The sequence below is a fragment of the Cebus imitator genome, unplaced genomic scaffold (genome assembly GCF_001604975.1).
Source record: "Cebus imitator isolate Cc_AM_T3 unplaced genomic scaffold, Cebus_imitator-1.0 Scaffold195, whole genome shotgun sequence".
Lineage (NCBI taxonomy): Eukaryota > Metazoa > Chordata > Mammalia > Primates > Cebidae > Cebus > Cebus imitator.
In genome coordinates, this window is record NW_016107510.1 from 2,844,526 (window position 1) to 2,862,191 (window position 17,666).

A 17,666-nucleotide genomic window follows, 5' to 3' on the forward strand; every position below is an offset into this window, starting at 1 on the left:
AAGAGCATTTTTCTGGAAATTTGTCACCAAAAGCAGAAACTAAACTCTGATTTGTCGCTGTTATTTTTTTTTTTAATGGTTCTTTCTTCTTCTTGTAAATTCTTGCCTTTCTGTAGGATTGATACCTAAGAATGCTAGGTATCTCCCTTGATTTCTTTTTAAAAAATAACCCTTCCATAATTTTTCTTTTAAATAGTGCATATATCCTTTCCCTAAGTTTTTGTATTGAGGACATAGTCTATGACTTTTATCACTGGGCAAATATTGGGAATTACCAAGCTTTACTCTCATGAACAGAATCTAACTGTACCCCATAAAAAGTCCTGCACTGTTACTACAATTGAAACTGATGAGAAATTGTAGGAGAAAGGATTGATTTGTGTGGCATTTGGTGGCCACCATCCATTTCACTATTCAGTAACTTTTTTAATATGGAGGTCTGGAAAATATGGTGGCTGAGCCAGAAAATGTCAGCTAGGGTCAAATTTAGTGTTTAGTGGTCAGAGTCTTTTTGTATCATCAAATATTCCATACGTGGATTGGAATGTTTGATGGAATGTTTGATTATACATAAAAAAGCATTTACATAAGCCATTTGACCCTGTGAAATTATATTTCACTAATAACTAGTAGTCTCCTTTTTTTCGTGGAAGAAAATACACCTAATATAGTTATTTGTCTGGCATTATTTTGTCTAGTTTTGTTGTCTTCCCAGGAACAAATTTGAGGCATCAAATGTCACTTTATGTAAAATGCAAAGGGTAATAACCTTTACAAAATATCACATAGGGCTGGGTGCAGTGGCTCATGCGTATAATCCCAGCACTTTGGGATGTTGAGGTGGGAGGATTACTTGAGCTCAGGAGTTCAAGACCAGCCTGGGCAACAAGGCAAAACCCCATCTCTACAAAAAATACAAATATTAGCTGGGCATGGGGTTGCATGACTATAGTCCCAGCTACTTGGGAGGCTGAGATGGGAGGATCATGTGTGCCCAGGGAGGTCGAGGCTGCAGTAAGCTGGGATCATGATCACTACACTCCAGCCTGGGCGGCAGAGCAAGAACCTGTCTCAGAAAAGAAAGAGGAGGGAACTGCATAAATATAAAAGAGATAAATAATCATAATGTCATAACAAACATATGAGTATGTGCACATAGCTATACCAGCAAAATACAGCAGAAAATGATGGTTCTGATAGGAGTTAATTGTGGAGATGTGCCAGAGACAGCAGCTTCGTGGATGGTGACACCACAATATCTGTGGCTTGAGGACACTGCTGCCTTTGGATTCTGGCATAATTTGCTCTGATTTCCATCAATTGTTTTAGCTCTGTCAAAAACAAGAAATTGAGGAACAAGTCAATGTCATGGAAAATAATTAAAAGTCTAGGATGATGAAAAACTTGAAGACCCCTTAAAAATTCTTGGCTCCCACCCTGGGCTCTCTCATTACACTTTTGACTTCTTATCACATCAGATATGTGTTAATAGTCTTTGGATTTCTAGAGAATGGAAATTGCTAGAGAGGACTTCTTTCCAGGTTTATTACAAAGCCTGAACTGGAAGCTAACCTCAGGCTGGTCTAAAAATTGGGACAATGAAAAGATAGAAAGCAGCAGTGAGAACAGTGTTCAGATTATATACCAAATGGCATAAAGCACCCTTTAAATCTTGTCAGGGGTTTGTGTGAAATAAGCCATTCTAGTAGCAACTGGGTTTGTTTTGCCAAATCCAATTGATTTTTTTAAAAACCTGATTTCATTCTTTGATGACTAACTTTCACATACTGAATGTTTTTTGACATTATAATGCATAAATAAGTTCTTTTAGAGTGGTTTTGAAACTCCCAGACTGCTTTATTTTCTTCCTAAATACTTAAACCAGTAGGTCACAGAAAAATCATGAATGGAATGATTAATTAATTAAATGTCCCTTAATAGGTCTATGCATGTAGTTGCATTTCTATCTTTTCTTTTTTAAAGCACTCCGAATATTTAGATTTCTAAAAAATTATTATTACTAACTTAATTATTTCAGGAAAAACAATAAAATGGCAACAGTAAAATAAGTTTCTAAAAAACAACTAAATCAGACTTTTCTAAACTAAATCAGAGATTTCCTGTAATTTCCTAGAACACATATAACTCACTGGAAAGAACTAAGACAATAGAGGAAACCACTAATCCTCTTACCATGAAGGTAACATGGGGAACCTACTGTCATAGGAAAGGAATAAACTTTCATACGATGCAATCTATGTATTTACATAGTTGAAGATGTAAAAATGAACATTTGTCTCCAAAGCTTTATGAAAGATACACAGAGCTAACGGGGAGGAAAATGGCAGAAAGAGTAATATTTGCATTTCCAATTTTTTTTCTCTTCCATTCACAGTTTTTATTGTTGACGAGCTTGCTTCTGGGAAGGCAGCCGACATCTCTCTCTGTGATTGGATACCCTTTTGGCTAGCTTGCCTGAAGTATTTTTAGCTTTATTTATCACACAGGCTCAATGAACACAAGGCTGCAAGGAAGGTGTGGTACAGGCAACAGAAGTCCATCCCAGGAATATGAAAGTCTAAACCTAGATAATGAAGGGACTCGGAAGGCACCTCCAAATGCACACTTGTTTGCTGACTACTCAACTGTGCTGTAATTATTTCATTTGTGTTCATATTCTTAATTAGATTGAAAACTCTCAGGAAAGGAGCCTAGCTTACGTTTATTTTATAAGCTATGTATTTTGTGGATACGGAAAACTACTAACAAATACTTGCTGATAATAAGAACCTCATCACTGATGTGTTCTTATAAGTACCCTGTAGTGAGGGTTACCAAGAACCAGGGTGAGGGGTAGTGATGGGTGATGGGAGCCGCAGAAAATAAAAAGAATAAAAGGACTGGAGCCTCATCCATGATGTGCAGGAGGAATATTTGTGGCTTCCCTCAGAACAGTGCTAGGCATCCTAATAAATCCTGTCTTCCTACTTTTTGGTCTCCATTTCTATCCTTTTGTCCCTTCTGGGCTAAATGTAAAGATATGATTGCAACTGTTTTAGAAGTTTTTGGTTTGCCTACATTACATATAACAGAGTAATAATAATTTTATGGTGACTTCTTAAAAGAAAATATCTACTGTTACTATTATAGGGATACCAGGCAATTCATTACTTAACCTTTTAGTTTCCTTTAGAGTGGTAACAATGTTCTTCGGAATCTCCTGAAAATTATATCTTTGCTAATATATGCCTACCTACAAAAACAGGCTTTTAATCCATCAGGATACATAGGATAAAGAACTAGAGTTCACTCAATAACAAATATATGTTATTTTCAATTTCTGCCATTTATCAAAGAAAATTACCAAGAAATAGACAAGATAATAATTCTAGAATATATTTACTTATTACTAAAGAAAAGAAACTGCAAACCATATAATTACTATTAATAAAACATTAAGTTTTAAATCATTTGGAAAATAGGAAATCAGTGGAGTCTCACTTTCCTCAGTGTTCATACTAGGGGAATACCTTCAAATGAGGCTCTCAGTATTTCTGCAAATAAGGCCCCTGGATAAGGTTCAAGATTAACTGAAATCTGACTGAGTTCTTCAATGCAACAGTGTTGACATGAGGTTCCAGCACACAAATATGTAAATTTAACTTCTATAACATGGAATAGAAACACTTGGGGGAGGATAATTTTTCAAAATCATCGTGATGGGACACATAAGCTCTTTGAAGAGAAGATTGTTTTAATTCTTAAATTACTTGATGGAAAAAAAAACTATCACACATACCTTTTGGGGTTCTGAAACCACGTCCCATAGACACACAGATGACCATATCTCGCTCTATGTCATTCCAGGACTGAATTGGCTCACCACTGGGGGTGTACAGTGCTCTGGCTGGGTGGGTCATTTTGAGACGAGAGGAGCAGTCTTCTAGCAGCTGAGACACAGAGAGACAGCCACATTTGAATATGGAATGGCACAATATAATCATGTATCAAAGAACCAACTCTTCTAAGAGAACGATTATCCCAGTTTGATTATTTGCCCACTAATAGTTGTTAGACATAGGTACAGAAGGCATGGGAAGAAGGGTCCACAAGTGTTCCCTAAAGTGTTTAAACAATGAGGAGCTTTTGGACTCTCCAGCAAAGTTAACCCTATAGTTCTGTATTTTTCCATGGAAGAAGTCTTCTCGCTTTATAAGAAATTCCTAAATATGATAAGCACTGGACTGAAAATCTGGACTTCTCAAAATAGCTAAAACATTTTTTTAAATGACTAAGGAACTAGAATGACAAAAGGTGAGGAGACCCAGGCTCGCTCCCGTTTATGACCTCAGAAAGGTAATTTTGCTTCAAAAGAGTGTCCTCAATGATAAAATGAAAATTTTGGTCTAAGACTTCACTGGCTGAATGATTCTATGGTTAAAAAGTCTTTTGTTTTTAACTGATACATTTTAAAGCTTTCTAGAAAAGCCTTATTAAACTTCTCTCAATTTTTCTTGAATACACATAAAAACACATGTACAGAAACAGCGTCAATGGTACTAGAAAGATTAGTCAACCATGCTGCCAGACTCTTGAGGGCAAATCCTTTAAAATGTGAATAAAACTTTAAAACAAAATAATAAAAGCAAGCAAGAAGAAAGTGAGAGGTTTCTACATAACTACTCGTATGACTTTCACCTTTTAGAGAGCCAAAAGCCTGTTCCCCCAAACTGCAGGTGCCAAGTCCACATCAGCCCCCGAAATCACCACTAATATTTCTGTATATAGATCTGTTAAGAGGCTACAACTCACAACAAGGCAGCATGGCAGGGGTCCGGGCTAGGTATGTGATGGCCAGCCTCTGGAAAATGCATCAATAATACGAACCAAGACAAGAAGAGTGATGGGGTGATGCAATTCAAAAAGTGCAGCTTTTTACTCAGTATTTTGAGTAAGGGACGAATTGATTGAATTTAATGATAATTGAAATTATCCAAAAATATATTCCCCTGTATAGAATGGGATAGTCAGAGAAGACCAACAGGAGAGTGGTCTTAAATGCAGCCCCACTCCTGCCAAATAACAGCTAGTCAGAAACAATTTGATTAAATACTCTGCATATAAACCAATCCTTCAACTTAGCATTGAGGGAGGATTCTGACAGCAAAGAGAACTAAGCTATTCTGTCTATTATCAAAAGACCTTTCCTTGTACAAGGAAATACAAATATAAAAATCAACAACAGCAACAATGTGAGGTTTATGAAAATATTCTACAACATAAAAAGGAGTACATTATACTCAAGGTGAAGATTTTAAAAAAGATTTACTGCATTAGTACATTTTAAAGAGTATCAGTGTTGTGTTCACCCCAAATTCAATAAGCTATGACTTCCATAAACACACACACACACACACACACATACACAGAGAAATGAGATAACCACAGCTTAAAGGAAAGAAGTATTGCTCAGATACAGGAGAGACGCTGAGGCTGCTGATAACAGTAATATTGACTAAAATGTATTGACACGTTTTTAGGGGCTGGGTATTTTTCTAAAAGTTCTCAAGGACAATCTAATTTTGTTCTGTAGACATAATTATCATCCACCTTTTGTTGATGAGAAAAATGGAGGACAAAGAGGTTAAATATCATAACCAAAGTTGTATAGATGCTACTGAGAGAAGAAATAGGATTTCAAGTAAGGATGAAGAGAGAGCTGAATGACAAGAGGAGAGAAGGTAGGAAAGAAGAAGACTCAATACTACAGAAATTCAAATCAGTATTAGGGCAGACTAGGTGTAGAAAATCTCACAGGATACAGAAAAAGAAAAAGATAAAATGTATGAGAAAGTTAAACATCTAGAATGTCAAGATATCAGATATTAAACCCATACATTATTGGTGTTACTGGAGAAGAATCTAGAATAAATTAAACTTAAGCAACTATCAAAAAATAGAAGAAAACTTTCCTGTTCCAAATAAAGATCCATGCCTTCAGGTGAAGTAGGCTGACCTAGGATAAGGCAAAGTTTATGAACAATATGACTAAGATTTAAATATCACAGAGCAAAAGTATGGATTTCAAGCATGGGAAAAAAATTCAGTTATATTTATACTCTGTTTTCTGTAACACTGAATACCAAAGAAAATGAAGCAAAATCTATGAAATTATGAAGTTTTTAGGGGAAAAGATTTTAACATAAGAATTCTATATCCAGCCAAGTTACAATTTACGGTTAAAGGAAACAAACGATGTCCTCAGAAGACATATCACACACACACACACATATATTTTGGATTACTAAGAAAGGAATCAAATTCCTTGACTATGGAAAGACCTAATATAAAATGACTGATGTTGAGTATTAAGACTATTAGAACATGATACGCCTGCTACAAAAGTATTCAGGAAATAAATGAATTAAACTTTTAAAGTAAGTCTTCATAGAGAAAAAAAAATGTGAAACATGACCAAAAACAGGGTGGCCAAAAACAGAGGTGGGCAGAAAAAAGAAAACCAAAGAATTCTTTCTTTCTCTTTCTTTTTTTTCAGACAAGGTCTCACTCTGTCACCTAGGCTGGAGTGCAGTGATGCAGTGGCATGATTAGGGTTTATTACGTTTATTACAGCCTTGACTTCCCAAGGCTCAGGTGATTCTTCCACCTCAATCTCCTGCATATCTGGGACTACAGGCATGCATCACCATGTCTGGCTAATTTTTGTTTTTGTAGAAACAGGGTTTCACCATGTTGCCCAGACTGATCTTGAACTCCTGGGTTCAATCAATACTCCCACCTTGGCCTCTCAAAGCGTTGAGATGACAGGCATGGGCCAATACACCCAGCCTTCTTTCTTATCATTCATGAAGACAACAGATGCTGTTTCCTTCTTTTTGTTTGTTAAGCATTAATTTTAAGATTATAAGCAATGCAATAAAACATAAAATCAGAATAAGAGAAACAGTTATTTTAAAGGAGTAAGCAAAAATCACCATCATGTGAATTTAATATGACCTTATTCTTAGAAAACTTAGGTGAATCAAGTGAGAAATTAACAAAAATAAAGCAACGAAGTGTCCAAATACAAAATGAATGTTAAAACATTAATAGTTTATCTGCTCAATGAAAATAGGCATTTTGAAAATAGTCAGGGAAAATCTATCCCCAAAACAAAATTAACTAGAAATAACAATCATTTAAAAATCTAAGACCTTGTAAAAAAATAAAATAAAATTTCACTGATGGACAAGAAAAAAAACTTATACAAAAGTCTTTTTTACATATATAAAATAAGCATATAATATATATTTATATATATATTATATTATATATAAATTAAAATTTCACTGATGGACAAGAAAAAAAACTTATACATAAGTCTTTTTTACATATATAAAATAAGCATATTATACATATTTATATATATATTTATATATAAAATATATAAAAGTAAGTATAAAAATATACATTAATTTATGTATATTTTTTACATATGTAAAAAATATATCACAGCCTAGTTGTGGAAATTGAATAATGTAAAAGGTGTAAATTCTTATGAAATTAATTAATAGTCTAATACAACTACAGTCAAAATCCTATAGGATGATTTTATGATGTTGAAATGTAATTCCAAAATTTATCTGTAAAGGTCAACAGGAAAGAATATTCAAGTAAAATCTCACAATAAAGTACAACAATGGGCAACTTCTTTCAGATATTAAAATTTAAATCTATATAATTTTAAAAGTAATACTTTATATAACTTAAAAGCAGAAGCTAGTATACGCAAGATTTTAGCATAACATTGGTATTCCAACTCAGAAGGGAGAGAAAAAGATTAGTCAGTGAATAGAGCTAAGATAATTGTAAGCTAACAAATAAAGCAGAGAAAATAGCTTCACTCAAATTTACACAACTGCAAAAAAATTAGAAGAAAAAGCAGGTGAATCTTTATATGAGCTTAAGATGATAAAGGACTATCTGAGCATTAAGAGCAATGAACAAACTTATAAAATGTATTACTTTCTATACATTAAAAAACTCCATAGACACAATAGTAAATTGGAAATTTCTTATAATAAATCTGATAAAGTTATACATAATACCCTTATTACTTAGTAAAAAGCTTTTATCAATATGAAAAATATATATAATAGAAAAATAGCAAAAGACAGGGAATTCAGAGATGACCAATAAGTGATAACATAAAACAAATTGTAATCACCTCAACAAGTAATTAAAAATATATAAATTAAAATATGGGTATAACATTTTTCTTCTGTTGAACCTGTAAATATATGTTTTTAAATCACTGGATTTTGTTGCAGTGTTGTTGATATCTTCATGTATACAACAGTTAGACGGGAATTCTCAGTAGCTACTTATGGGGGCATAAACTCCTGAAACATTCCTAGAAAACAATTTGGCAGTAGGTATCAAAATTCTTAGGCATGTTTATTAGCATGACCTAGAAATCCCTCTAGGAATTTATTTAAGGAAAATAATCAGAAAATAAATATTGGTTGATATATCAATATGTTAATTACAGCACTCTTTATAATAGCAAAAAATTAAGAACAACTGAACTGGCAAATAATAGAAAACTGGATGAATAAATAATACATCCATTTGATAGAAGATTATAATGCCATTGAAAACAATGTTTTTTCTAAGAATGTTAAATTATATGGGGAAAAAGTCATATTAGGTAAACAGAGCAGCTTGCAAAACTGTATATGCCACGTGGTCTACTATGATCACAAAGGCAAAAAAATTATTATTGTTTAGAAATAATAGAAGTATATACACTAAAATTGTAATAACTGGTTATGTGTGGGTGATGTAATTTTCATTTCCTTCTTGGTGCTTTTAATCTTTTTATGTTTTCTAATTAGAAAACAACAAATGTTAATAAGTTAATAAAAAAATTCATAGAGATTATTTTCAAAAAGAGATTCCAGTATATTCATATGATTTTATTTTGTGATATTTCTAAATTCTCTTTAACAATAGTCACTACATTAGTATGTTCAGGCTGCCACAGACTGCGTGGCTTAAGCAGTGGGAATTTATTTCTTGCAGTTCTGGAGTCTGGGAAGTCCACTGTCAAGGTGCCAGCAGATTCAGTTCCTGGTAAGGACTCCCTTTATAGCTTGCAGACAGCCATCTCCTTGTTGTGTCCTTACATGGCAGAGAGAAAGAGGTCTCTCTCTCTTCCTCTTCTTATAAGGGCACTAATTCTGGATTAAGGCCCCACCTCAAGACCTCATTTAACCTTAATTACCTCCTAAAAGCCTTTTTGTATCTTATATATCAAAATATAGTCACATTGGGGTTTGTGTCTTCGACATATATTTTGAAACACAATTCACTCCATAGTAGTCACTAACGTTTTTTTTTTTCTACTCCAAGGAGCCAAAGGGTATGGTAGCTGAGCTTCTGTCTAGAGTGTGAAAAATGAAGAGCTATCCTAGAAATATATAGAGATAGGTATCCGAGAGAAATTTGTGTAGTTTGAAAAGATCCCACAAAGACGTATTTCTTATATTTTTCTTTACCACCAAAATGTCAGTCTTCTATAGAGATCATGTTTTCTACCTATAAACAGAAAAAATATATACATAATTTGACTAAAACATACTTTAAAGGCAAAATATAAATTCAATATATGGTTATTTTACTTGGTTTCTACTAAGACCTATTTACATGTAAACTCAATACATTTACCCAAAAAAATTTTTTAAATATGAAAATAAGGCATTTTCTCTGCTGTAACTGATGAAATGCTGCTGCTTGAAGGAGATGATGACACATCATGCATAGAAGAAACGGACTAAGCTTTGGCCGAAGAATGACTTGTACTCATGTTCAATATTTTATCTTCACTCTCTCTGATAATATATTTTCAAGGACTTTTTCCTTTATTTTGATTAACATTAAAAAAGATCTGTAAGGCATGAAAACAACTCCTTTAAGGGGAAGATAAGATTTCTTTCTACTTCTAATTGTGACACTGTGAGGTTTTAGGCACTAAAGGAGGATTAGTAATGCTTTTTTAGTTTCACTGCTTATTTTAACAGATCAACATAATGTGTGCTGTAAGATGTAGCAGCCTAACATTAACCTTGAGGTCTGAAGCGTTTAAGCCATATTCCTTAGAAGACTGAATTTGTTGGCACTAAAGTGTTCTGAAATATACCTTGATGTTTAAAAGAAAGATACTTGTTATTCTTCTAGGATCCACTTCTTAAACTTTTCATACCCTGTAGTTGACAATTCTGCATATATTAGTTTGCTAGAAATAAGTATGTTAAACAGAAGCAACTTGATATAACTCTCTACAGGGCTTGTTTCCCAAAGAAAAGTATTGTTGGGCCGGGCGCAGTGGCTCATGCCTGTAATCCCAACACTTTGGAAGGTCGAGGCGGGTGGACCACTTGAGGTCAGGAGTTCGAGACCAGCCTGACCAACATGGTGAAACTATAAATAAATACTATAAATAAATACAAAATTATACTTTTTGTATGTTTATAATTTTGTATTTATTTATAGTAGATACAGTAAATACTATATTAGTATTTACTAGATTAGCCAGCTGTGGTGGTGCATGCCTGTAGTCCCAGCTACTTGGGAGGCAGGAGAATCACTTGAACCCAGGAGGTGGAGGTTGCAGTGAACCGAGATTGCGCCATTGCACTCCAGCCTGGGCAACAAGAGAAAAATTCCATCTAAAAAAAAAAGTTATTGTTTAGAGGAGCAAAATTATAAGCCTACCTAGACATCTTGTAAAGCTGTTCAAAAAGTAACTCAGTGAGGTTTGTGCATGAAAAGTGAGGTTTCTGCATGGAAATGTGGTGCCCAAGTCATATTCTGCTCTAAAAGAATGTAACAAATACAGACGAGTTGAAAAGAAAAAACATAGAGATTTTCAGTACAATTAGGTTCTATGATATCTAGTCAGAAAGACATTCTTAATTCTCAGTTTTCCGAATGTATCTAAATTTACTCAACTATCTTCTTTAAAGTATATACCATAAATTAAGTGTTTTTACAATAACAAACTTCATGATGAAGGAACAATGTTCTATAATAATTGCTCACCCATAGTGTATTTTCTGAGTTTTGTTTTCTTAGACCAGGTCTCCTCAGGTGTGGCACATGGGCATCATGGAACTATTGCATGCTCCCTGTGGGCATGAGGTACCTGCCTATCTAAATCAGAAGGACCTCTTTTTCATTCCTTTAGCTTCTGCTCATGGATTCAGAACCATTCCTGGGCCAAGGAAGAACACTCTGATTTTGAAATTCTGTAGAATCAGAGAGCTGCTGCAGGAATGGCAGAAGGAGGGGCACAGGCAATCATAAATCAGAGAAAGATGTTGGTCCTGAAGAAAGAGCCACTAACCCTGGAGAGAGAGCCGCCTTGATGCATTGATGACTGATAAGCCGACAACAGTTGGAGATGACAGTAAGTCTAGCAATGTTCAAAGAGTGGGTGGGAAGAACATGGTTAAATCATCCAGAATAGCCACAGCAGCGAAAGCAGTTGAGAGAAAGTCCGCATTGGATGGGATTCAAATACCATCTGGGGGTTTCATTATATACGGTAGAGAGAAGCACTTTGAAATGTGCTCTGTTTATCTTTCTTCCAGCAAAAGTCTCAACCATTGAAACTCTGAGCTTCTTTGGAGTCAGTGTCATTAGCCAGACATCCCCAGTGAAATCCAAACCCTACACTTCCTGCTGCCTGTTCATTTCTCACACACAGTCCATTCTCCAGAAGTCTTTTATACAGCCTGACAGTGTGAAAGGATACATTCCTAACTGATCACGAAGAATCCCATGCAAGCCCTTAAAGACAAAAATGCACAGCATGGAAAAGGAAAAGATTAAAAGAACTTTTTAAATAAAGCAAAGAAAGAAATTATATGCAGAAAAGTTTCTAGACATTCTCTAAGTGTCCTTTTACAGACCTAGGCCACATTAGTCTTCCCAAAACATTGTTTCACCATGCCATTTCTTTATTCACAGGCAAGTAGTGGTTCAAGCACTTGAGTTTAGGATACTGTTATGGATTAAATTGTATCCATTCCAAATTCATGTTTAAGCCCCAACCCCTACTGTGACTATAATTGAAGACAGAGCCTTTAAGGAGGTAATTAAGGTCAAATGAAGCCATAAGGGTGGAGCCTTATTCCAGTGGGACTGGTTTTTTTAATATACAAGAAAAAGAAGAGACACCAGAGTTCTTTTTGTCTCCACATGCACACAAAAGAAAAACTATGTGTGAACACAGCAAGGAGGTGGCTGTCTGTAAGCCAAAAAGGGAGGCCTCACCAGAAACTAATCCTGCTGGCACCTTGATCTTGGACATCCAGCCTCCAGAACTGTGAGAAAATCAACTTCTGTTGTTTCTGCTGTTTAATACTCAGTCTATGGTATTTTGTTATGGCTGACTGAGAAAACTAATACATATAGTATATGGGGTCTACCATATACTTTTAAACAATCTTTCCAGTCACATCTATGTCTTCCAATTTCTCTGTCCATGGGGCACCTATTTCATATACTTTATGGATTCTAACGCCCATATCTACACGTGTGGTGCCCCTCATCCTTGCTAATGCTTTTTCTGCATGAGGTGTTGAATCTCCTTCATTTCTCGAGTTCCTTCAGAGTTCCTGACTGATTCCTCTGCAGAGCCTTGTCTGTCACCCTAGGTGAGCACTGTGCTCCACTTTTCTAAACTGAGAGTCCTGCCTTCACTACTAATTTTACCTTTATCACATTCTATCAGTACTTCTCTCAGAGGAATATCAGCTTCCCTATCATATAACTTTTCCTTATTTAAAAAAATCTGTACTCATAATATAGAACACAAAGAAAAACATGGAAGAAAGAAAAATAAAGGTCCCCCATACCATGACCATCTAATAAAATCATTATAGTCTTTTACTATATCTGCGTATAGTTATGTGCAGAACTTAACTTCACATGCTTTACATAATGCTTCTTTCACTAAGTATATCTTTAACATCTTCATTATTATTTCAAAAAGGTTATTTTGAGATATTGTATTCCATCCTAGTGCTATAACTCATTTAACCAACTCCCTATTGATGAGGTTTTAAATTATTAATAATCTAGCTCTGTTAGAAATAGGCTTGCAATAAATATTNCTGCATATGTATCTATCCAACAGAAATGCAATGTGAGCAAAAAATGTGAGATTCATATGTAATTTTAAGTTTTCTGGAAGCAATATTTTTGTTTTTTTTTGAGACACAGTCTCGCTCTGTAGCCCAGGCTGGAGTGCAGTGGCACAATCTTGGCTCACTGCAGCCTCCGCCTCCCGGGTTCAAGCAATTCCTTGCCTCAGCCTCCAGAGTAGCTAGGATTACAGGCGCGTGCCACCACATCCAGCTAATTTTTGTATTTTTAGTAGAGACAGGGTTTTACTATGTGGCCAGGCTGGTCTCAAACTCCTGACCTCGTGATCCACCTACCTCAGCCTCCCAAAGTGCTGGGATTACAGGCATGAGCCACCATGCCCGGCCTATAAATATTCTTAATAAATAATTGTTGCATAGGTTCATGAAAATATCCTTGGGATCAAGTTCTACACATCACTTTCTTATGATATGTACAGTCAAATTGTCTTCCAAAGAGTTCCCATTTCTCTACGTTCCTTTCCAGAGTGCCCATTTCTCTACATTCCCAAGTAAACCTTGGATATATTTTTTAAAGCTTTATCAGTTTGAAATATTAATTTAAGGAGACCACAGACTCCACTGCTACTTACTACTATTGATGTTAAGTTGTCAATTATACAGCATCCTTAAGTTTACAAAAATATTTCCACAGACATAAATTAGAAACATAATTCACAACATCTAGCATAGGGCTCTTCATATATAAATATCATAATAAATTACATGATCATGGACTAAAAGTTATGAAATGCCTTTTATATGCTACACCGAGAGTCACATAAATCAAAAAGTCATCCCCCAGTTAGATATAGATATAAGTAATCTTTGTCAATTATTGCAAGTTTTTGCCACTCTGAATCTAATAGGCTGCCTTCCCCCATTGTCTCTGCTCTACCCATTTACCCATTTATTAATCATGGTGTATTCTCTCAGAAATTTATGAGTTCTAGGTGCAATAGTTAAGTGCATTTTAACACATGGCATCTACAACATGAACTCTGATTTTTTAAGAAACAAGCAAGGAAAAGATATTTAAGCTTGGTTATAGTGCTTTTTCTAGGTAGCTCTCTTCTGAAAAAGCTTTCACTATCTTTTTTAAAAAATCACTTTCTTTTTTTCCCTACATATATGAAGATCTTTCACTTGTAATCCTAATTTTGAGTATACATTTTCTACATTTTAATCTCTTACTTCTCAAGTACAACAAATTGGCTGGTCATCTTCTGGTATGAAATCACTCTCACCATTCTTATTTAAATGCCCTGTCAAAGAAGAGTGGTCTCCGTTACACTTTGAAACTGGATTAATGTCCAGGGACAGGACCCTCTCAGATGGCCCTGCTACGGTAGATGCCATCACCAGCCTCCATGAACTTCTCCAAGCCAGTCTATTATACCGTCTTGCCTTTCCACATCCCAAACCACTAACAACATCTCTACATGACTTTCATCTGTCCCAGAAAAATTCATGAAAACAGTTCACAAAATTAAAAAGACAAGCTACTATTTAAGACATCACTGCAACAGATAAGATTTTTAAAAAGACTACTCAAATTATTATTTGCCTAAATTCTTCATTTAAAAAATTAAGAAAAAAATGTCAGAATTTTATCCCTGAAATTACAAACCAAAAATGAACTGTTACTCCTCTTTTCCTTAGTCAATATTTTAACTTTGGGAAGTGGGAATTCTGACAGCTCTAGGTCTTTGGGTATTAAGAATATGATAGGCTTTCTTGAATGAGTACCATTGTTTTTCTTAAATAGAACATATCTAGTAAATGATTCATGATGGGTGAAAAATATCACTCTTGTGAACTGGATTTAAAATGGATGAGAACACATGCCACTGCACTCCAGCCTGGGTGACAGGGCAAGACTCTGTCTCAATAATAATAATAATAATAATAATAAATAAAATGGATGAGGAAAATTATTTTAAAGTTTAGATTTTACTCTTTGGTAGGAGTGGGTTGAACTGGCACTGTTCTCTGCTGGATAAGTGTCATATTCAGATTCACATATATGTCTGACAGCACTGAACTTCACTTTGTCACACATATAAGCTCATTCAATCATGAGACCAATCCTATGAGGAAAGTACTGCTACTATTTAATGGACAAGCAAATGAAGTTCATAGAAGTAAAATAATTTGTTTGACTAAACAATCTAGAAATATCAGAGCTGGGATTTGAACCCAGGCCTATCAAACACTCTTTTCATACTAGATTTACCTCTGAAATAGTTTTACCCCAGGCATAAGTGCCATCTTCAGGTCTGCCTCCATTTAGATAAATCCACACTCGTTTTGTGTTCGGCTGCTTATACAGGCTGCTCGGCTTGACTGCTATATGTTTAGTTGCAATTGGAAAATTTCTTTTGGATTCCATTTCTTGAACTTCAGAAAGGTGCGCCTGTCCAGAAAAGCCCAGAGAATGTTATGTTTAGAGAACTGTCTGTATAGTGTTTGCAAAGAATGTGATAAAATCCAGAAGCATCTTGTAATTAATAAATTACATGGAAAAGTATTTTAGAAAGTAACTATTAAGTACATTAGCCTTTTTGTCACTGACTCTAGTAAATTCCCCTTGCTTCAATGAAACACTAAAGACAATAATAATCATTAGAAGAAGAATAATAAGGCACTCATTTTGGCAAAGCACTTAACTCTCATTTATAATGTGAAGAAATAAAGAGAGATGTGTTTTTGGACTTTTGCATGATGTTTCTCCTACTGAGAGATTTCTCTGTATCTAACAAATTAGTTTTTTATTGGAATCACATCATTTCCTCTAACCAAGAAATGCATACAGGGGTATACATGAGTGTTGTTGCAGTCCTTACTTGCTATCTTTTAAAATACAGCAGCCACCCTTATACTTTGCCAGATCCCTGACAGGCAGATTTTTATTCTGCTTCAAGCATGTCCTAGTTCAATGCTTTGCATTCATTCCCTGGTCAGTGATTTATCCTTCTCAGCTTGGCACGAAGTCATATTTCTAGGGATGTCAATTCCTTTTGTTCTAGTAACCTTGACTTGGGCACGTGCCTAAGATTTAGATTGAACACATTTCACGAATTTGAGAAATCTTATTAAATAGGAACATATCATTTTGATGAAAAACTTCACAAAGCAAAAAAGTTTTCCCTGGTCTCTCTCTCCAGTCCTCTCTCAACAGCTGACCTTTATCTTTTCGACTTTTTTATGTCTGGCAATCCTGACTGATTAACCAATTGGACTGAAACCACTTTTTAAATTCTTCACTTCTGAATGTCTCCATTGCAATTAGTATTTTGCTCCTTGCTCTTTTTACATATTAAGACATGCCCTTAGGAGTAATGAGCAATGAAGTCGGAAGGCTCAACTTGACTACAATTATTACAATTACCTTTGTACATATCCACTGGGCCTTTTTCTCTTCTTTGCTAAGGTCATAATTTCTGATCTCCGTTCAAACAAAACAGGCCCTTATATGAGCTGGCTGTCTTTTAGACAGCTACTCTCCAAATGCCAACTCAATGCTTGGCATATGCTTATATGATCATAACTGATCAGATGCTGAGAATATATTAACAGCATCATTTAAAAATCTCATATTGTACTTTTAAATACTCATAAAAAGGGCAGAGTATTTAATGTCCAGAATCCCAAAGAGCATACCTCTGTATTTCTTATAAGTTCCATGAGTTTAATTTCCTCTTGAGTCTTTTTGGTCCATCCTCCTTCAACCACCACCGGCTGCACAGGGCTTTTGGTAGGAACCATGGTGGCGGGCTGACATGCCACTACTCGCCGCCCTGGGGAAACAAGTCTCTAGAAATTTTGTTTCTGATGATAGGCTTTCAGATTTCAAATAAGTTTGTTTGGCTTTCTATGCATAAATCATTCCACACAGGAGCATAGGCTAAAATACTAAATATATCATAAAAGCAAAGATGCCCAAGGTAATAATATCTAACAATGCCTCTTCAGATGGGAGCTTCAGGCTTTAAATGGCTAGGATTCTCATACCTACTCTACAGATGGAAGAGGAAGATAACATGCTGATTTCCTCACTGGCCTCAGCCTCGCATCCATGATATGGTTCAGCGGTAATTTAGTCACATAGAATTCATGACCTTATATAGCCCCTATCATCCTTCTAGTCTTGGAACATATGCTTTATTCTCTTCACTAATAATAAGCTTTTCCCCCACAATTAGCTTAGCAGTGTGGGGATTAAGTATTTCTAAAATAATATTAACCCAAGAGACGGGAACTTTTTTTTTCTATCTAATAATACCCTGCGAGCATGATTAGTTTCTGACACCTCTGCTGTGCCCTTTATGCTGTTAGAAAGCTGTAGTAAGAGAAAATATTTATTGAAATACTGTATTCTAAAGAATCACAGGAATGATTTAATAAATGTGATGATTCCAATTCATGTGTTCTTTCAACTAGACCACTTAAAAT

At 35.1% G+C, this 17,666-nt stretch overlaps 1 protein-coding gene across 1 annotated transcript in view; it reads right to left on the reverse strand.

The window, feature by feature from the left end:
- Positions 1-1,165: 1,165 nt before the first annotated feature.
- LOC108316951 (doublecortin domain-containing protein 1) overlaps positions 1,166-17,666 on the reverse strand; it is a 61,883-nt gene continuing 45,382 nt past the window's right edge. The window contains exons 15-18 of the mRNA XM_037745212.1: positions 16,875-17,011; positions 15,448-15,627; positions 3,800-3,950; positions 1,166-1,331 (exon numbers count right to left, since the gene is read on the reverse strand). Of these exons, the coding sequence (XP_037601140.1) occupies positions 1,204-1,331; positions 3,800-3,950; positions 15,448-15,627; positions 16,875-17,011 (596 nt within the window). The 3' untranslated portion in view covers positions 1,166-1,203. The remainder of the gene's footprint in view (positions 1,332-3,799; positions 3,951-15,447; positions 15,628-16,874; positions 17,012-17,666) is intronic.